Source organism: Salvelinus sp. IW2-2015, linkage group LG23 (assembly GCF_002910315.2).
Source record: "Salvelinus sp. IW2-2015 linkage group LG23, ASM291031v2, whole genome shotgun sequence".
Classification (NCBI taxonomy): domain Eukaryota; kingdom Metazoa; phylum Chordata; class Actinopteri; order Salmoniformes; family Salmonidae; genus Salvelinus; species Salvelinus sp. IW2-2015.
Window position 1 is genome coordinate 7,799,259 of NC_036863.1, and position 22,494 is coordinate 7,821,752.

General features: G+C 42.5%; 1 protein-coding gene across 4 annotated transcripts in view; it reads right to left on the reverse strand.

The window, feature by feature from the left end:
- Positions 1 to 22,494, reverse strand: part of gramd1ba (GRAM domain containing 1Ba) — a 102,254-nt gene that overhangs the window by 56,596 nt on the left and 23,164 nt on the right. The window contains exons 1-2 of one of the 4 annotated variants that reach the window (XM_070434342.1): positions 20,504 to 20,961; positions 2,418 to 2,658 (exon numbers count right to left, since the gene is read on the reverse strand). In XM_070434342.1, coding sequence (XP_070290443.1) covers positions 2,418 to 2,658; positions 20,504 to 20,526 — 264 coding nt within the window. In that variant the 5' untranslated portion in view covers positions 20,527 to 20,961. Of the gene's footprint in view, positions 1 to 2,417; positions 2,659 to 6,510; positions 7,045 to 20,503; positions 20,962 to 22,494 lie in introns of those variants that run through there. The other 3 variants (XM_023968306.2, XM_023968309.3, XM_023968310.2) reach the window with 3 other exon arrangements.

Consider the following 22,494-nt stretch of genomic DNA (forward strand, 5'->3'; position numbering starts at 1 on the left):
ACACAGCCATGGCAACTAAGGAGTGGCTCCGTAAGAAGCATCTCAAGGTCCTGGAGTGGCCTAGCCAGTCTCCAGACCTGAACCCAATAGAAAATCTTTGGAGGGAGCTGAAACTCCGTATTGCCCAGCGACAGCCCCGAAACCTGAAGGATCTGGAGAAGATCTGTAGGGAGGAGTGGGCCAAAATCCCTGCTGCAGTGTGTGCAAACCTAGTCAAGAACTACAGGAAACGTATGATCTCTGTAATTGCAAACAAAGGTTTCTGTACCAAATATTAAGTTCTGCTTTTCTGATGTATCATATACTTATGTCATGCAATAAAATGCAAATTAATTATATAAAATCATACAATGTGATTTTCTGGATTTTTGTTTTAGATTCCGTCTCTCATAGTTGAGTGGTACATATGATAAAAATTACAGACCTCTACATGCTTTGTAAGTAGGAAAACCTGCAAAATCGGCAGTGTATCAAATACTTGTTCTCCCCACTGTACATACTATTAGTATAGAATCTTAGTATAGCCGTACTCGTAGTATAGACGTACTCTTAGTATAAAATCTTAGTATAGCCTACTCTTAGTATAGCCTACTCTTAGTAAACTCATTAGGTTTTAGTCAGTAATAAGTTAGCCTTGTGTATGCAGATGAAAGGTAAATGTGGGGATGGGTGGGTAAAAGGTACACTCTGCAATATAATATCATAAGAAGCGGGGCCACTTCCCGCTTACAGACGTCAACAACAACTAAACTCTTCACAAAGTGGGCATGCCTCAAAGGAGTGCATAAATTGTAAAAAACTAATAGTGTCAGTCTTGGCAGATTTTAATTCAGCTGTCTGTAAACAGGAAGTTGTCCCCAGCGCTGTATGATGACATATTGATGAGCGTACCTTTAAGATAGGATTGGATAATGTGGTGTGATAGAGAGATGGAAAGTTAAGTAATGGTAATTTAGGGTAATGTTGAATAGACTGAGGGTTTCCGGTTATGATGGTTAACCATTTTAACATGTGCTCAAGCAGTATAGAAATGAGATTCTCCAGAAAAAAGCTGTTAACCGGTATTGATATAGAGCAGCATAGAGTAAGGAGAAATGGAGTTTAGGATCACCAAGTCTAATAAATAAAAAGGTTGGTTAGAAAATAGTAGAGGTGTTACAGGGTGGGATAGGTAAACACAGGGCAAAGAAGTGAGTTAGCGCTTCTAGCTATCATGGCATGAGGGAAACAAGATCAGGTCAGTGCAAGGGGTAGGCTAATACAGTTGGTTAGCAAGGGGTAAGCTAGGTTAGGCTAACATAGTTTAGCATAGAGGTGGTTGGGCAGTCTCATCAGCTAGAGTAAAGTAGCATAGGTAAAAACAGGATAGAGGCACACGTTAACTTAGCATAATGTAGGGAGGCATAGAGGAGAAACAAGTAGCATATTGCAGGGATAGTGGGAAGATCACCAGGCATGAGCACAAGCTAGCGGGAAGGAGAGAGGAGAAAGACCAGAAAAAGATTGATGCTTACTTTGGAAAGTCGCTTGTGAGACTAGCATGCATGAGAAGAAGAACAAAGAAAATCACAAAACAAAAACAAATAAACAGCAAACACCTAAGGCAGAAAAAAGAAATCCATAAGAATTTCAAGTTAAAGACTTGGATTGTGAGTGGTTTTAACATGGTGCAGCTGGTGCAGAAACGTAACAATGTCTCGAAAGTAAAACAGAAGAGTAACATGGCATGACAACCGACGGGCAAGTCAATCCCTGAGAGTGGAAATGAGGCAAACATCACCATGGAATGGGATATGAAAAAGGTTGAGAAGAACCTTACGATGATACTTAGCCGTTTAGAAGCAGGTTTTCAAAATCCACTACCGAGTGGCAGACAAACATTCTTCACACAAGAACCTTGTCGATTTCATTCAGACAGCCCACACTGAAGTTCATTCTACAGTATATTCATTTCAACTGGGATGAAGTAATCGAGTTTACCATTTGTACCGAGATCTCTGCTGTTTCTTCTGTTGTGAGAGCGTGGATTACTTTTTAGCCCCAGTGGACCAGAAGGCCCAAAAGGCAAACAACTTTATTGTCCTGTGAAGATGTGATTAAAAGATAGAGGATATGCAGTGGGCGGGCAAGAGAGGCTATGTATTTGGGGCGTGTCCACACCTGCCCATTGGTAGGAGCATGGTTATTTCTCAAAGATTACAGGACTGAGATGGGGGAAACCCTCCTGCAATGGAGATTTAAGAGCATGATAGGTATGTAATGTGGAGTATTTTTTGTGTGTGTCTGTACTGTGTACGATATGCATGCGTGTGTGTATGTGCGTTACTGCATAAATGTTCACCACCTATACACAATTGTGTTTTGTCCCATGTGTGTGTTATATCCAATGTATGTCTGGTCCAGGTGCATGGGCTCACCTTGGAGTTCTTGCCTCCACTGCTGCGTGTGGCGGAGTGTACCGACTGGCTGTAGGTGCGCTGCACCACCTGCTCTGGGGTGGAGGGGGACTTGTCCTTGTCAGAGGCGGGGTCCAAGTGGCCCTTCTCCACCATGTTCTCACCACTGTGCTCCAAGCTCTGCTGGGGTGTGGGCGAGCGAGAGCGATGGCGCAGGATGGGCGAGCAAGCAGGCGTGCTCCGGTTCGAATTGCTGGCAGTGCTGTCAGTGAGAGATGGAGAGAGAGGGAATGATTAAAATAATTGTTTAAACTCTGCGATACTCAGAGCACTTATGGGCTGAATCCTTGAGATCCAAATGTGTACTCCAGGGGTACTCAACTACTATTTGAGACGGTTCAGTCACACAGGGGTGTAAAAGGTAGGGATGGATATGATCATTTATCAGCATAGTAACAAATCCCGACCTTGCAACCCCACACCCCTGTTAATGTCAGAGATTTTAGCCTTTTAAAAAGGTAATTCCCTGCAATTCTACACCTTTTTGCCATGGGGTTAAGAAGAAAATGTTGCAGTTTTAAAGCTAATTTCCAGAAATTATACACATTTTTCCATGTCTTATGTGTGTTCATATGATACCTGAGTGACTCAACAAAATCAACAGGGCCTAAAATTAACACTCGCCACCTGCAGGTGGACTTTGACATTGGCGGGTAAGATGTCTATTTCACCAGCAACGTTGGCAGGTGGTCAGGGCTCCACAGTTTGAGCATTTCACTCGCATTTGCGAAGAAAAAGTCAAGTATGATCACATGTATAGTCAAATAAATGCTGCGGTAGCAATTTTCTAAGTTTCGTATATAACCTATTCCACCTTGCGCTGCAACACAGCCTGGCTGGGGGCTGTGCGCATGTGAAGAGCTGAGTGAAATATAAATTTTTAGATGCACTGCGCACAGGAATAAAAGTTTGTCTAATTTACTTGAAACAAAAATCTACTGAAGTGAGAATTTGTCCTTGTGTTTCTTGGCTATTTACATTGTTTTGTTCAGAAGCTAGGTTGTTTCTCTATGTTTGAGTTTCAACTGCTAGAGAAGAGAAGACAACGCTGCTACTAGTCAATCTCACAGGCACAAACATGACTGGAGTCGTGATATTTTGGATAAAAGACAGGTCACAAACATTAGTTACTTCTTACTAGTAATTAATGTATTGTTTCAGAAACATTACAAAGCATGCTTATCTGTTAATTTGTGGTTTGTTGGTGTAATTTAAGCAGCAAAAAATATTTGGCTGGTAGACCAAAAAGTAAATTTTATGCCCTGAAAATCAATGTTGGCTAGTAGTTGATCAACTGGACATTTCTGACAGGTTATAAATATCTCTAAGGTCTGCCAGTGAATGACATAAGAGGCAAACTGCCCATGCACAAACAACATTTCAAAAATGCACCTTGTGCATTCTACTATTACAACTCTCAACAGCAGAAAAAAAAATGTTTCTGGATCCAGACCGTGTTCCTCCTGTTGAGTACAGTATGTCTGGTGTACTCAATTGACAAATATAAATCTTGACATGATGCATGACTTACAAAGACCCTATAAAAACATCCACTCCATTGCAAGTTACGTTGTTTGACCATCAGACAATTTAAGATAGCAGCAACCTCCCCTATGACAATAATGTGTTCACTTCCTCCAGAGGGCCAGATTAGTCTTTGATACAGAGCACATCAATGAGGCACTGTCTCTGCCCTTGGCGAGAGAGGACAATTTATTGACTAACTGATTTCCTATCCAGACTAGAGTCTACTCTGCAGGGCACGTATTCATAAAGCGTCTCAGAGTAGGACTGCTAATTGAGGATCAGTTTGCCTTTTTAAAATCAATGAATAAGAGAAGAAATCTGATTCTAGATCAGCACTCTATGATATTTTATGAACAAAGAGCCAAATCTTCAGGTCTAAGTGCTGGCAGATTCAACAGATGTACTTCATTTGATATCAGTTAACTGAGGCTCTTTTGGCCATGTTGGTGTAGCTCAGTGGAGAGAACACTAACTTCACTAAACCCTCTTCATGGTTGGTGAGAGAACAGCAGCTCTGCCCCTCTCACCCTCCCTCTCTCTCTCTCTATCCCAACAGTAAGCTCCCACGCAGTGTACCCTGTGGAGTGTCCTGCCATCAGCTTTCACACACTCTTTTCATCTCTCACATCTCTCTCTCACTCCTCTCATCTATTTCTCCACAGCTCACTTTCTATATCACCCAAGGGAATTGGGTGAAGACTATTATTTAAGCAGAGTTTGTGTGTCAGGCTGGAAAAGCAAACAGATTCCAACAAAGAGAGAGGGAGGTCATAGGATACATCCTAGACAGCTACAATATGAGAAATTATAGTGCCATTTTACTATTTACTAGTGACATTTTACTATGCTTGTTAAATTGCTGAGTCATTGCACACACAACGCTTCAGTAATACTCCCTAATTCACTTGAGACATCTAATTTGCATTCATTAGATTACAGCTTATTGGTGGAACTTTGGTCTGCTATGGGCAACATTATAGGCTTAGACAATTACACACAGGTGTGTCTCACCTAGCTCCAGCAGGTGAGAGTGATATTATTGAAACAGTACACACCTGGTTGGAAGTGATTGTATAATACATTCTGTGTGTGCTGTTGCCTTACATAAGGGATGGTGGGAGGATGAGTGTACAGTGCCTCACCCTCTCATCTATCATTTCATTACTCTATCCATCCTTATCTGGTCTATTTCAGACTACACACAGGAAGACCGATTGATACACCATACTGGGATGCTTATTATAGCTGGGTAGGAGGACGAGGGTGTGTGTGTGTGTGTACCTTTGCATCTTTTCAAGGGTGTTATCATCAGTAAAAAACTATCTTAGATCAGTGCCTAGAAACAACAATGTCCTGGCATCCATTAGCAGTCATTACACATCCGCTTTGTGGCTTTACAGCATTCAGATGAGGACACTTACAGGTGAAGCCCATTTCCTAAATCTCAGGTTGAGCCTAGTAGACTCTGCATTTTACCCTTGTATAAAGACACAGAATTTTTTTGGACACTGAACCCAACTTCCACTGGAGAGGGAGAAGTGGAGGCCAACTGTTGCTATGTTTGCTGATGTCAAACGACACTATGTTCACACAGGTCAAGCTACTCTTCATAAGGTCATACTCCTCCTGTTCGTGAAAACAAGAGCCCAGCAGCACAGGTTACACTTCTAATAACACTGAAAAGGGTGAAACGATGGATTATGTTTCAGGTTATTCTGTGACAAAACAGAGTCATTGTATAGCTAAGTGGGATGGATCAATTGAGGCATGCAAAGACAGTGAGTTGTCATGCTTAAAACATGACAACTAAAGGAAAGGATATGTGTAATTAGATAATCATGGTGCTTTCCCAATATGCATCAAAGAATTGCTACAATACCGACCGCTTAGATATGCTCATAAATGAAGGTGATATGAAAACGGAATGATGGATGCATCTTGCAGCCAGCATTCCTGAATATTAATATCTCTCTCCTCTCATTTTCTTTCTGTAGCAATCATAGTTATCAGTTGGCTATTCAAATTATTGGTTGTTAGCATTAGCGTGCTACAGAATGCTAAGGCTCCGAGTCACTCACTTTGATTGTACTATGCTTAACATGCAGCGGCCCTAAAGCCAGACAGTTAAGCTTAAACAGTTTGGGCATTCATGCAAGACATCCCTGATGTTTCCGTATAGCCACGGATGCTACAATGCTAATGTACATTAGCATCTTCACCTTGCACTGTAAAGTATAAATGAACAGGAGCGGGGCTAACGTGGCTAATTAGCTCACGCTAGGCTAATGCTAATCAGAGCGTCCGATAACGGAGGAGACAGGTTACCTTGTTAGTTGAAGTGCTGGGAATGGGGGAAAAACAACAACATTGCCAGCACGTCTACAGACGAGATAACCGGTCTCCTCCATCATCGGATGCTCTGATAAGCATTAGCCTAAGCTAATTAGCCATCCTATTAATTTATACTAGACAGTGCAAGGTGAGGATGCTAATGTGAATTACCCCCGAAGCAGTGATAAGAACTAACCTGGTAGCCATGAAGGACTCAACCCGCCTGTTGGCTTCCACCTGCTTCATTCATCCATTTACTCAGTGACCAGCACTCAGTGACCAGCACAGGAGAGGCAGAGGAGATGCGGGCGGGGGGATGCCTCCCGTTGCATCCCAGACAGGGGTTCGTGTGTGGGGTCTGGGTTAGACACGACCGTCTAGCCCTCCGATATCACTCGCATACAGGCTGTCGGAGCACGCCCTCTCTCAAACAGACACCGTGATGGCCTCCCTCTCTTGCTCCCTCTTTCCTTCTCGCTGTCTTTCCCTCTGCAGTGATTCACAGGCACGTTATTCGGCTACTGCAAAGCCTCTTCTTTTCCTTCTTCCTTTCTCTCTATTCTTCCCTGGCTTCTTGTTCTCTCTTCCCGTTCTCCCTGCTTCCGTTACATGCCTTTCCCTTCCCTCTCTATGGTGTGGGTGATGCTGAAGCTGGGGAGAGATGGCTGCCGATGCTAGCTGCTTTGCATAATGGCTTCTGCATGGTGCAGCACCGCTCCCGAGACCGGCTCGTCAATTTTTCATGCTGTTCATGAATGGAGCCGCACTGGCTGACGTCACCTAACCCTCGCTGTCAGCCCATCCGCCCCTCCCCCCAAACAAACACACACACACACACACACACACACACACACACACACACACACACACACACACCTCTCCCGTAGTCTGTCTCTCACACGCATGCAAGATCGCACGCATACACCTGCAAGAATTCACGCGCACACATCAAACCCTCACGTCTCTCACTCACACTTTTGCACCATTAACACCCCGGTTTGCCAGTGAAGTTTATTCCTCTGTTGTTAGGAAACAATGTTTTGTGTGGAGGGCGATATACTCCAGCTATGACATGTTATTTTGTTCCGATACAGAAACGTTTATTTGTGGAAAATATCAAATCAGGCCTCCAGGCTTTGGTTTGCACAGGGATAGTTGAAAAAACAACAACATTCCTTTCACTACATGCTCAGATATGCTTGAATGTTCAGACTAATATTCCATGAAACAGCGGGATAGAAAAAAATTGGTTGGGAAGCAGAAAGAGTCAGGGGGGACAAGAGGGAGGGAGAAGAGAGAGGGATGCATAGCAGTAGAGGCAAAGAGAGGGGGGGAGGGCATTTTGACATGACTCCCAACAAGCACACAGCTGGCTCTAAAGAGCACCTGGCATCAGAACACACCGCAAGCTTTCCCTTCCCTTCATCCCGCTATCCCCTCATCCTCCCCGGCCCAGAAGCCATGACAGGAGAGAGGAGGAGGGGGGGGGGGGGTGCAAAGTAAGATAAACAAACAAGCCAGATAATTTTACTCTGAAATGAGACTGACAGGGTTTTCAGAAAGATGGCGCCGTGACCTTTAGTTAATCTATGACCGTAGGTGCCGTCTGACAAGTGCCATACTACACCTACCACTCTAATGCCCTGTTCAAGTCTTAAAAATTGCAGGAAGGAAGGAGGGCTGCAGTTTACAAGTTTTGGGACAGGGCATAGTACTCATGTTCATTAGGGCCCGCAATAGAAACAATGTAATAATGTTTTGTAACAGAAAACGAAATCAAGCATTTCTTATTGAACAAGTCCAGGTAGTCCCTCCCCGTTCAGTCCACTTTCTTCCGACTGGTGCCTAATGATAATGACCCTGCTTTGGCTGATGTTGCTACCTGCAGAGAGGAAGCAAGCAGCTCGATTCTAAGCCTGTGTTCCCTGGGGAAAAACAAGTTCCCAACACATTCCCAATCGATATTCTCCAATTTGCACTGTCATCGGTGAAAATACATTTCTTTGCATGCTTATGTCAGCTCATTAAATCAACTCTAAACAAGTTAATTTAATTACATGCGTAATCAAGTATCATTTCAAAGGGCCTCAGCATTAAATGAGGAATAGATCTCCAGGTAATTCTGTTTTCTTTTCATCACATTCACAATGCAAGTTCTTTTGACTTATTTGAAAATAAAAAAGACAAGGGAAAACATTATGAAAGCCTACAGAAGCACAAAGAGATATTCTGTACTGTAGCTTAAAAACAAAAATATGGCACACTATGTTATGCTTCATTCAGAGTGCATAGCTTCAGCTTCCACATTACCAACCATTCACTGTGCCTTGTAGAGACTGTTTTCTGTTGAGTAACGCTGAATATGAATCCCCACGGGACTATTCTCCTTATTGCACATAGCACTATGTGGCCTGAGCCAAAAGCAACCAATCAGACCTCAGCGCACAGAACCAAATCGTCATATCCGAGAGCACCTAACTGCTGAGTGATCCAAAATGCAGCCAATCGTGAGCCGTGAAGGTGTAGCCTATATAATGTAGATGGGGAGGTTTTCAAGGCAGACATACGCTCTCTACTTTAGCTGCGATATAGTGAACTGTATGATGACTTTACATGTAGAAGATAAAGTGTCGGGGTATACACAGATTCTTCTCTCTGTGGTAGTTGGGCTCATCTGCCATTTTAGAAAACACCAAGCCATCATTTCTTTGACGTTACCCTGGGAGAATCACTGTAATAAAGCAAGTTCATAGACAGAGGTTCTCCATTCTTATTTTACAGGGTAAATTCATATGAATTCAATCCCTTTTTTGACAGCATCCTGTAGGATTTAAACAAAACTTTCCATACGTTTTCCCATGGAAGAAATGGCTGAAAATGACTTTTTGGACCCGAATGTCAAAGGAGATAGAGGTGCTCAAAGTTGACCCATTTTGCATACCCCACCACTCCATGAGAAATCCATGTCTTCATCATTTGAAAAAATAAACGGTTGAGTTTGATATAATTTAAAAGCTTACAAACAGTTTATTTTATTTTATTGTTGTGTTAGATACACAACAATTTAAAAAACCCTGTTTGTAAGCTTTTAAATTATATCAAACTCAACCGTTTATTTTATATATATATATATATATATTTTTTTTTAAATAGTCAATTATCTAAATATGTGCATATTTTGTAGCTTAGACGCTATTTTATTTGTTTTTTGCTGATAACTGAACTAAAATGGGAGCACAATTCAAATGTAAACTTTCAAATGGTACCACAAAGATGGTTGGAGGTCCACACATCAGATAATGTTAACACACACACACACACATAGAAGTCAGCGCAGTAGATCCAGCTCAGAACCCCAGCTCATGAGCTCCATCAGCAGCCAATTGTAATTTGGAATAGAAAGTTAATGTGTTTATGCAACAATGCTAGTGCATTGAATCGCATCGAACCGAAACGCATCGATTCGTTCTCTAACCAAACCGAATAGCACAGAATCGTTTCAAACAAAACACATCATTCCTGTATCATATCAGGGCCCATGTACCTAGATGCGTATCGAATCGTCTTAAAATGGAAAGATGCACATCCCAAATAGATAACCATATCTGTGTCTTCTCTGCTTCTCTGCAGGAGGTTGATTAAATCAGAGACACACAAAGAGGACAACATGGCTAAGAGTGAAGTATTGTAACGTTTCAATCAAGGATTGTTATGGCAGTGAAAAAAAAAATCTGACAGAAAAGGTATTATTCCATACCTAGATAGAAAAGCAATCTAGATATGGAATAGGTAATATTGATGGCAATATCCTCAGTAATTTAATATAGACATCAAGGGACAGTTTCCCAGACCCGGATTAAGCTTACTCCTGGACTTAAAAGCAAGCTCCTTGAAGAATCATTTTATAGTCCAGGATTCGGCTTAACATCGGCTTTAAGACCAATAGAAGAATCAAGTTGCTACATTGTAGACAAAGAAACAGGACTAACAATATGGTGGAATGTTGGCCTACATGCCTTGTCAGTTGACAACAACATGCACACACAGAGAAAAATCCATGCAGTGCCATTTTTAGACAGCAAACAGCTGACATCTGTTCAATGACCCAGCGGTCTCTTGTCCAATCAATTCTATTCAATGACCACACAGCAGAGCCAACACAACAAGGTCAAACGGCTCTGAACTGATTGGTAGACAAATAGTCTCAAGTTGCCAAACCTCCAAAATCACATCGTGTCACGCCTCCCTTGGAGGTCTGGAGAATGTTGTATTGCAAAAACAGTTTGAATGCTGGGAGACAGCGGACCAGCAAGATTTTGATTGGATGTTACATTTCAAGTGATAACACCTTTGATTGGGATCTGTTTCCCCAAAGGTGTTATCACGTGCTCTACTAAGGCAGTTATTTATCTTATAACTTGTCCTTGTGGTAAAAATAGTGTGGGTAAAACAAAGCGCAAATTAAAAGTACAAATCTCGGAGCACCATTAGGTGCAAAAACTTGACATACCCAGTTGGGGCCCACTTTTTGGAAGAGAACCACTCGATTTCGTCCCTATGTTATATCGGCATCACACATGTCACTCTCCCTAGGAGAGGGGGTGACCTCGACAACTTATTGTTAAAACGAGAGGCTGCCTGGATCTTTAAAGACCCTTGCTCCCTTTGGTCTCAACGTGGACTTTGATCTGAAGCCATTCTTGTGATTATTGTGATTTTGCTATTCATTGTAAATGTTTGTAGGCCTATGTAGCCAAATTGTATCTATGATCGTATGCTATCCATTCATGTTTTTTGTATGTTATTTTTATATCTGAGAATTAACCAATGATATCAGACCACACCCGGCCATGATTACAGACACCTGTGTGTGTCCTTTGACACTATATAAACTAGTGACCCGCAGTGTTTGTCATTATACACTGATGAAGTCTGTCGAAACGTTGGATATTAGGTTATTCAATTATTGCATCTGAGCTCCTAGAGTGTGCGGCTCTCCTTTTATTTTTCAAGTGTTCTACTTCGCCATCCAGCACCTCGCCTAAACAGGTGTGCGTTTCTTTCGCCTCCAGATTGTATTCTCAAACATTTCCTTTTTGTCTAGTTGTAAGATCTCAAATCTGTTTTATTTGATTGTCACTCTCTCTCAGTATATCAGCTACAGTATGTGAATCCATTTAGCAGCTTATCATATGGCATGCATTGCCAATGCAGCCATAGACCTACAGTATGTGAATCCATTTAGCAGCTTATCATATGGCATGCATTGCCAATGCAGCCATAGACCTACAGTATGTGAATCCATTTAGCAGCTTATCATATGGCATGCATTGCCAATGCAGCCATAGACCTACAGTATGAGGGCATTACTGGCCTTAAGGGTATCTGAAGCAGAGAATAGCTTATTTTCACACATTGTTTACATGTTGAGCTATTTGTTCTCAATCTAAAATTATACCAGTAGACAATGTACACTGAACAAAAATATAAATAAAAAAATGTAGTGTTGGTCATGTTTCAGGAGCTGAAATAAAAGATCCCAGACATTTTCCATACGCACAAAAAACGTATTTCTCAAAAATGTTGTGCACAAATTTGTTTACATCCCTTTTAGTGAGCATTTCTCCTTTGCCAAGATAATCCATCCACCTGACAGGTGCGGCATATCAAGAAGCTGATTAAACAGCATGATCATAACACAGGTGCACCTTGTGCCGGCGACAATAGAGTACCACAGTAGGATTCATAATGCCCATAACACCTAGCGGTCAAACAAGGAAATGTTCCAATCGTTTTCCCACTATTCATTTCTCCCATAGGGAATTTTAGTTACACTTAAAAAACGTCTGTGTTTTGTGTAGGTTTATCCTGGTGTGCATGTGTATATCTCTCTAGTACAAAGTGACTTAACAATATATTCGTTTCTATTTACCCCAAAAATGAAATGGTAATTAGCAGCTAATGATAAAGAACTACAAATGCCATAATGATCTGGACGAGACTGCAGAATCGAGGCAAAGGTAAGAATCTCTGGATTAACTATCTAATGTTAGCTAAATTTAGTAATGAATACATTTCTTTAAAATGGACAATTCTGTGAACGGTCTTGTGCAAGTTTTAAATTGACAATACCTGTTAGCAAAGGTGTCAACTAGAGATGACATGCAGGAGCTTGCAGGGATTTGTAGTCTTGAATGATTTTCGAATTTGAGAGTAAATAGAGGAGAATATACAGTTGAAGTCGGAAGTCTACATACACCTTAGCCAAATGCATTTAACCTCAGTTTTTCACAATTCCTGACATTTAATCCTAGTAAAAATTCCCTGTCTTAGGTCAGTTAGGATCACCACTTTATTTTAAGAATGTGAAATGTCAGAATAATAGTAGAGAGAATGATTTATTTCAGCTTTTATGTCTTTCATCACATTCCCACTGGGTCAGAAGTAAACATACACGCAATTAGTATTTGGTAGCATTGCCTTTAAATTGTTGAACTTGGGTCAAACGTTTTGAGTAGCCTTCCACAAGCTTCCCACAATAAGTTGGGTGAATTTTGGCCCATTCCTCCTGACAGAGCTGGTGTAACTTAGTCAGGTTTGTAGGCATCCTTGCTCGCACACGCTTTTTCAGTTCTGCCCACAAATTTTCTATGGGATTGAGGTCAGGGCTTTGTGATGGCCACTCCAATACCTTGACTTTTTTGTCTTAAGCCATTTTGCCACAACTTTGGAAGTATGCTTGGGGTCATTGTCCATTTGGAAGACCCATTTGCGACCAAGCTTTAACTTCCTGACTAATGTCTTGAGACGTTGCTTCAATACATACACATAATTTTCCACATGATGCCATCTATTTTGTGAAGTGTACCAGTTCCTCCTGCAGCAAAACACCCCCACAACATGATGCTGCCACCCCCATGCTTTATGGTTGGGATGGTGTTCTTCGGTTTGCAAGCCTAACCTTTTTTTCTCCAAACATAACAATGGTCATCATGGCCAAACAGGTCTATTATTGTTTCATCAGACCAGAGGACATTTCTCCAAAAAGTACGATCTTTGTCCCCATGTGCAGTTGCAAATCGTAGTCTGGCTTTTTTTAATGGTAGTTTTGGAGCAGTGGCTTCTTCCTTGCTGAGCGGCCTTTCAGGTTATGTCAATGTCCTCCAGCATCTTCACATGGTCCTTTGCTGTTGTTCTGAGATTGATTTGCACTTTTCGCACCAAAGTACGTTCATCTCTAGGATACAGAACACGTCTCCTTCCTGAGCGGTATGACGGCTGCATGGTACCATGGTGTTTATACTTGCATACTATTGTTTGTACAGATGAACGTGATACTTCAGGCGTTTGGAAGTTGCTCCCAAGGATGAACCAGACTTGTGGAAGTCTACACATTTTTTCCAGAGGTCTTGGCTTATTTCTTTTGATTTCCCCATTTTCCCACTGAGTTCGAAGGTAGGCCTTGAAATACATCCACAGGTACACCTCCAATTGACTAAAATGATGTCAATTACCCTATCAGAAGCTTCTAAAGCCATGACATCATTTTCTGGAATTTTCTAAGCTGTTTAAAGGCACAGTCAACTTAGTGTATGCAAACTTCTGACGTACTGGAATTGTGATACAATGACACCCCCACTGTGGCGTTCTATAAAAGGCCACTCTAAAATGTGCCGTTGTGTCACGACACAATGCCAAAGCTGTCTCAAGTTGAGGGAGTGTGCAATTGGCATGCAGACTGCAGGAATAGCCACCAGAGCTTTTGCCAGGTAACTGAATGTTAATTTCTCTTACGTCATTTAGAGAATTTGGTAGTACGTCCAACCGGCCTGAAAACCGCAGACCACGTGTAACCACGCCAGCCCAGGATCTCCACATCCAGCTTCTTCACCTGCAGGATCGTCTGAGACCAGCCACCTGGACAACTGAGGAATCTCTGGGTTTGCACAAACTGTCATAAACCGTCTAAGGGAAGCTCATATGCATGCTCGTCGTCCTCACCAGGGTCTTGACCTGACTGCAGTTCGGTTTCATAATCGACTTCAGTGGGCTAATGCTCACCTTAGATGGTCACTGGCATGCTGGAGAAGTGTGCTCTTCACGGATGAATCCCGGTTTCAACTGTACCGGGCAGATGGCAGACAGCGTGCATGTCATTGTGTGGGCAGATGTCAGCGTTGTGAACAAAGTGCCCCATGGAGGCGGTGGGGTTATGGTATGGGCAGGAAGAAGCTATGGACAATGAACACAATTGCATTTTATCGTTGGCAATTTGAATGCACAGAGATACCGTGACGAGATCCTGAGGCCCATTGTCGTGCCATTCATCCGCCACCATCATCTCATGTTTCCACATGATAATGCACGGCCCCATGTTGCAAGGATCTGTACTGCCAAATTCTCAAAAATGACGTTGGAGGCGGCTTATGGTAGAGAAATTAACATTACATTATCTGGTGGCTATTCCTGCAGTCAGCATGCCAATTGCACACTTAACCCAGTTCTCCATGGCCTGCATTCCCACCAGACATGTCATCCATTGAGCATGTTTGGGATCCTCTGGATCGACGTGTACAACAGCATGTTCCAGTTCTGACCAATATCCAGTAACTTCGCAAAGCCATTGAAGAGGTGTAGGACAACATTCCACAGGCCACAATCAACAGCCTGATCAACTCTACGCGAAGATGTGTCAAATGGTTGTCACACCAATTTGTAAGTCGCTCTGGATAAGAGCGTCTGCTAAATGACTTAAACGTAAACGTAAACACCAGATAGGTACTGATTTTCTGATCCTCACTCCTACTTTAAAAAAAAGGTATCTGTGACCAACATATGCATATCTGTATTCCCAGTCATGTGAAATCCATAGATTAGGGCCTAATGAATTTATTTAAATTGACTGATTTCCTTAAATGAACTGTGACTCAGTAAAATCTTTGAAATTGTTGCATGTTGCATTTATATTTTTGTTCAGTGTATATGAGGCAGACTTTGTTTGTTTTAGTGCAAATCCAACCCTTGTAATTTAGGTACAGTATGAAAATAAGGAGACAATTAGGCTACAGGAGCATCACAGGTAACATTTTGAGGATCATTTTCTTTCATTAATTTGAGCAATGTTCCTTGCAAAATGATTTCAGTTGTTTCCATAGATAGAGCAACCATTTACTGTCTATGTATCACTGACCCTGGATAAGCTAGTGACTGGGCTAACACAGCTAACCTTTCAGGTCAATAATATGCTGTTTTTATGAACAAAACGTTGGGTTTTTAATCATGAGGGAAATTGAACTAGCTAGTAGCTAGCTAGTTAAATTTAAAAAATCTAATCAAATTGTATGTCACATGCGCCGAAAACAACAGGTGTAGACCTTACCATGAAATGCTTACTTACAAGCCCTTAACCAACAACGTAGTTCAAGAAATACAGTTAAGAAAAGATTTACTAAATAAAGTAATGTATAAAATAAAAAGTAACACAGAATAACAATAACGAGGCTATATACAGGGGGTACCAGTACCGAGTCAATGTTCAGGTTACAGGTTAGTTGAGGTAAATTGTACATGTAGATAGGGGTAAAGTGACTATGCATAGATAATAAATAGCAAGTAGCAGCAATGTAAAAACAAAGGGGGGTGGTGGGGTGTCAATATAAATAGTCCGGGTGGCCATTTGATTAATTGTTCAGCAGTCTGATGGATTGGGGGTAGAAGCTGTCAAGGAGACTTTTGGACCTAGACTTGCGTTAGCAGAGAGAACAGTCTATGACTTGGGTGACTGGAGTCTTTGACCATTTTTTGGGCCTTCTTCTGACATCGCCTAGCATATAGGTCCTGGATGGCAGGAAGCTTGGCCCCGGTGATGTACTGGGCTGTACGCACTACCCTCTGTAGCGCCTGTCGTGGAAAATTGCAAGATTATGTTATAATGCTTGTATTGCATTGTAATGGTTGTTTTATTCGACAGAATAGAGTATTTTGTTAACTATTGTGTGTTCTACTGAGGATGGGCCTCTGAGATAACACTGACAGAGGAGATTTACGATGGGTCTAGGGTTTCCGGGATGATGGTGTTGATATGAGCCATGACCAGCCGTTCAAAGCACTTCATGGCTACCGACGTGACTCGTATGGGGCGGTAGTCATTTAGGCAGGTTACCTTTGCTTTCTTGGGCACAGGGACTATGGTGGTCTGCTTGAAACATGTAGGTTTTACAGACTCAGTCAGGGAGAGGTTAAAAATATTAGTGAAGAACAGCTGGTGCTCTCATGCATGCTTCAGTGTTGCTTACCTCGAAGCGAGCATAAAAGGCATTTAGTAGGCTCGCGTCACTGGGCAGCTCACCGCTGAGTTTCCCTTTGTAGTCCATAATAGTTTGCAAGCCCTGGTGTAGTAGGATTCAATCTTAGTCCTGTATTGACGCTTTGCCTGTTTGATGCTTCGTCTGAGGGTATAGCAGGATTTCTTATAAGCGTCTGGATTATTGTCCCGCTCCTTGAAAGTGGTAGCTGTAGCCGTTAGCTCGGTGTGTATGTTGTCTGTAATCCATGGCTTCTGGTTGGGATATGTACGTACGGTCACTGTGGGGACGACGTCATCGATGCACTTAATGCTGAAGCCGGTGACTGAGGTGGTATACTCCTCAAAGTCATTGGATGAATCCTGGAACATATTCCAGTCTGTGCTAGAAAAACAATCCTGTAGCGTAGCATCCACATCATCTGACCACTTCCATATCGAGCGAGTCACTGGTACTTCCTGCTTTAGTTTTTGCTTGTAAGCAGGAATCAAAAGGATAGAAGGGTCAGATTTGCGAAATGGAGTGCGAGGGAGAGCTTTGTATGAGTCTCTGTGTGTGGAGTAAAGGTGGTCTAGAGTTTTTTTCCCCTCTGGTTGCGCATGTGACATGCTGGTAGAAATGAGGTAAAACGGATTTAAGTTTGCCTGCATTAAAGTCCCCGGCCACTAGGAGCGCCACTTCTGGATGAGCATTTTCTTGCTTATATCCTTATACAGCTCGTTGAGTGCGGTCTTAGTGCCATCATTGGTTTGTGATGGTAAATAGACGGCTACAAAAAATATGGCTGAAAACTCTCTTGGTAGGTAGTATGGTCTACAGCTTATCATGAGGTACTCTACCTCAGGCGAACAATACCTCGAGACAGCTAGTAGCTTACAAGGTTAGCCAACTTCTCAAAACGAACCTCATTGTGGCTAGCTACTTTTTGTCCCTCATGCTAGCCATCACAACCAAATATCACTTCAGAAATGTCAAAATAAAAAAATATTGATATGGCCAGCATTGTAGACCGTTTGTGCCCTCTTGCTGCAGCTTTAGCTCATTTCGAAATAACAGAAATGCTGTGAAAAATTCTAAAATGTTTTGTCACCAGTGCCTGTTGGCATTTTTTATCCTCACGCACTGTTGCTCCCACAGCACTAATCTGGTGAGCACCTTTGTAACTCCGTCCAAGCAAGGCATTTGGTTGGTTTGAATTTTTGAGAGGCGTCACTGATTTAAACCGGGTTCTGACCCCACTTTAGCTGATTTCTGCCATGGAACTTCCCTTGTCTTCCCGTTTTAGGGAATGTGGAGTGTGTGTGCATGCGTGCGCATTGTCAAAATGTACGGTATGGCTCTATGCAGACCCATTAATATACAACATCCACTGTACAGTGAGGTCCAAAAGTATTGGGACAGTGAAATTGTTTTGGGGTTTTGGCTCTGTACTTCATCACTTTGGATTTGAAATTATACAATGACTGAGGTTAAAGTGCAGACTGTCAGCTTTAATTTTAGGGTATTTCCATCCATATCGGGTGAGCCGTTTAGAAATGACTGCACTTTTTGTAGTACTCACCATTTTAGGGGACCAAAAGTATTGGGATAAATTCACTTATGTGTACTAAACTATTAGAAAAGTATTTGGTCCCATATTCATAGCATGCAATGACTATATCAAGTTTGTGACTCTAAAAATGTGTTGGTTCCATTTGCTGCTCTTTTTGGTTTTGTTTCAGATTATTTTGCGCACAATAGAAATTAAATGGGAAATAACATGTAATTTTGGAGTCACTTTTACTGAAAATAAGAATGGAATATGTTTCTAAACACTTCTGCATGAATGTGGATGCTACAATGATTACGGAAAATCTTGAATGATTTGTGAATAATGATGAGTGAGAAAGTTTCAGACACAAACATCATACCCCCAAGACATGCTGACCTCTAAACATTACAATAATGGGGGGGGGGGGTTAGGTTTTTTGGGAGGTATGATATTTGTGCATCTTTAACTTGGCTGCAAGTATATCTGGCAGCAAGACAATAACCCCAAGCACAAAGAAATGGTTAATTGACCACAAACTCAACCTTTTGCAATGGCCATCTCCATCTCCGGACTTGAACCCCATTGAAAACCTGTGGTTTGAATTGAAGAGGGCAGTCTATAAGCACAGACAAAGGATATCAAAGTATTACTGGTTAAACAAAATCTTTCTCTGAGCAATTGTATTAGTATAAAATAAGATCATTGTCAAAATGTTTGGAGCATACAATATAGTTCAGTATTTGTATAATTTATTTTATACAGTCATTTTTGCTCATCTTTATCAATGCTGACAATAATTTCAGATGTGACCATGTGCACACATGCACATCATACAGTGTACACACTAGTGCAAGGAAATTCACAAATACATGTACACCCACACGTCAACTGTTCTCTCTGTTGCCGCACAGCAAGCGATCCTGATGCATCAAGTCTGGAACCAACAGGACACTGAACAGCTTCTACCATAAGTCATAAGACTACTAAATAGTCCTGGTATATATTTGGTTTACTATCTGTATTGACCCCCCTTTGCACTAACTATTTTGACTCATCACATACGCTGCTGCTACTGCTCATCATCTATCCTGTAGCCAAGTCACTTTATCCCTACCTCTACGTACATATCTACCTCAATTACCTCGTACCCCTGCACATCGACTCGGTACTTGTACCCTGTGTATATAGCCACGGTACCGTTATTCATTGTGTATTTATTCCTTGTGTTATCATTTTTATTAAATTTGTCTCTGCATTGTTGGGAAGTTCCGTAAATAAGCATTTCACTGTTAATCTACACCTGTTGTTTACGAAGCATGTGACAAATACAATTTTATTTGATTTTGGGGTTTTCAAAACAAAACACACATCCTCCGATTCTGAGGAAGCAACAAGGGGAGAGGAGGATTGAGGCACGGAGATCTAAAATTAAGTGGAGAAGCTTCGGGACACTGTGGAGGGACACTGTGGGAGAAAAGATTGCTCAGAATGCCACTCTGACAGTGGTGTTACTGTTGTGTTCTCTTTGCCTGGCTAACCAGACTCCCTGCTCTGGCCAAATGCTATACCACGCCCACGGACGTTAGTTCATCTCCGCAATGAGTCTGGATCAGAGAACCTCCCCAACACATTCAGGGCCGTCTAATTGGTACAGAAACCGATGGGTTGGGCCAGAGCCAGAACACACGTGGGTAAATCAGCGGTTTCAAAATTCATAATTGGCTTTGATACTCTGATTGGTTAGAGACAATCCAATCGCTGATGACTTTGGTTTATACAATGCCCCTCACCACAAATGACTTCAATGATGGCATCAGGTTAGCGTTCTCTCTCTCCCTCACTCCCTAGTGTAACAATCAGTGGAGGCCAGCAATAACAATATATGACAGAGGCAGGAGGGAGACGCATTCACAAACACTGGAAACAGATAGAGGTTAATTGAGGAGAATAGAGGAGAGGAGAACTGAGCAGAACCAATGGAAACCAAGGAGAACCGGGGAGAGGAAATAAGAAACAAGGACAGGAGAGATGAGGATAACTGAGAAAAAATGCAGGGAAAAGAAACTAGAAGAGGCTGATGAGAGGAGACACAAACCAACGAGAGAGGAGAGGAATATGATGCTCTCTTCAAGGCTGCCATATTATAAAGGGCTCAGTAAAAATCTCCCATCCTTGATGCCAGGAATGGACAGATGGCGTGAAAGAAAGAGAGAGAGAAGACGAAGGAAGGGAAGGATTGAGGAAATAGCAGGTCAGGGCAGGGAAGCACTCGGCTACTCCTCCTCCTAACCCTCATCATCTTCCTCCTACCCCTATCATCAGTGTCTCCCAATAAAGACAGATATTAGTCTTACCAGGCGAGCTTGAAGCCCTTCATTAGTGCAGCGGTGAGCAGAAGTGTTGCTGTCCAATGCCCATAGCGAGGTCTCCCCACTCGGACGGCCAGTCATTCCTTGCCATGTTGAGTGGCAACAGGAGGGGTAGTCCCGGGGCCCTAGGTCTGTCCGCAGGGCCCATGTGAGGGGGAGAAAGAGGGGAGCTTGCCCTGGCTCACAGAGAAACGGAGGAAGGAGAAGAGGAGCCAGCTAGCTCAAAATGCTACAATGCTAACACTAGTGCTGATAAAGCTGTCCTTTCCTGCTGCTTGTCCCAAACACTTTCAGCCTCATCTGTGTGTGTTTGTGGATGAGAGTGTGGATGAGAGTGTGAATGTGTATGTGTATGTGTGTGTGTGTGTGTGTGTGTCAGAGTGAGTACGGTGGTGGCAGCTGCTCACATGCAAACTCTCCCATATGCAGTAGACTCACTTACTCTCTCTCTCGCTCTGCAGATGAAAGCAAGAGCTGAGCCGCTTGCAGGGCTGAGGGACCTATTGGGCATGCTCCGTTCCTCTCACATCCAATCCAGCGAGCCCCCTCTTTCTCTCTATGAGCTTAGCTCCTCCCCCCAACAGAACAGTACTGTGGCGCCAACCAAACAGTACCGTTTCCCTCTCTATTTCACACACACACTCTCTTATGTCTGTTAGAGTCAGACCCTCGGAGGGGATTACAGTGTGTGTGTGTGTGTGTGTGGCTTCAAACTCCAGGATCCATCAGTCCTAGCAGCTGGCTCTCTAATCTCTTAATGCGGGATAGATGGAGCACACTGCGTGTGTGTGTGTGTGTGTGTCGGTGTGGATGTGAGAGCGAAAGATAATGTGTGTGTGTAAATGAAAATTAGGGAAACCTAATTGTACTGTTTTGTATATGTGTGTGCTTGTATGTGCCTGTGGCTGAGTCAATTTCCGTATTTCCAATTTCAAAATTTCTCTTTGGTCAAGTCACATTCATTGTCACAGGTTGGCATATTTTGTCATGATTCTTGCCGAGGAGGGAAAACGGCAGAGTGATCACTAGCTGGCAAAGCCACAAACTCATAAAATGTGATCATAAGCCTAACCTTAACCACAATGCTAATCCTAATGCTTAGCCATAACCACCCTGCTAACCCTAACCACCCTGCTAGCCCTAACCACCCTGCTAACCCTAACCACACTGCTAACCCTAACCACCCTGCTAACCCTAACCACCCTGCTAGCCCTAACCACCCTGCTAAGCCACTGATATTGTAAGTCAGTATTCTATATTGTAATTTATGGACATCTTGAGTAACATTTTCCTAACGTAATGACACACGCAAACTAACTAACATATTATATAGACAGGGGGAGTAAAATTATCATCTGTGACACAATTTATGTTGTAACTTTTCTTAATCAATGTCTGTGAGAAGGAGATGATTACCCTGTTCCAGTAAACACGCTGTATTTTGTACATGGTGCACACAATGCAATCCCCGTATCGTCTATAATAATACTACAGGCCATTTTCTTACAGCACGTGTGTCTAAGTTAAAGAAGCTATTTATATGCTGTACTATTTATATGCTGTTTTTGTTTAAATCAACAGGAGCCTTAAGTGCCCATTTAATTGTCAGACTCCTTCCTCATTTGGGTTGAGCTCTGGGTCAGAAATTAGCCTTGCTTTGCTCCCTGCACTATACGTCCTGCTCCAGCACATTTGGCAGCACGCCGACAGGGAAAAGGGGAAGGACTGAAGAGGGAGTTGGAGAGAGAGAGACGGAGGGAGGGAGTGGGCACCGGGGCTGCCTCCCTTTCTCCCTCCCTCTCTCTTTCCTTCTCCCTCTCTTTCTCTTTCTCCCTCTCTGCTACAGTCAAGTTTTGCAGAGTCACCTTACCCAAAATGCATTTGGGCCAAGGCTGGGTGTCACATGGCCAAGGACTGTTGTCATGGAAACCTCCCCTTAGATGCATGGGTAGTGCCACGATGACACAGGAATTCAA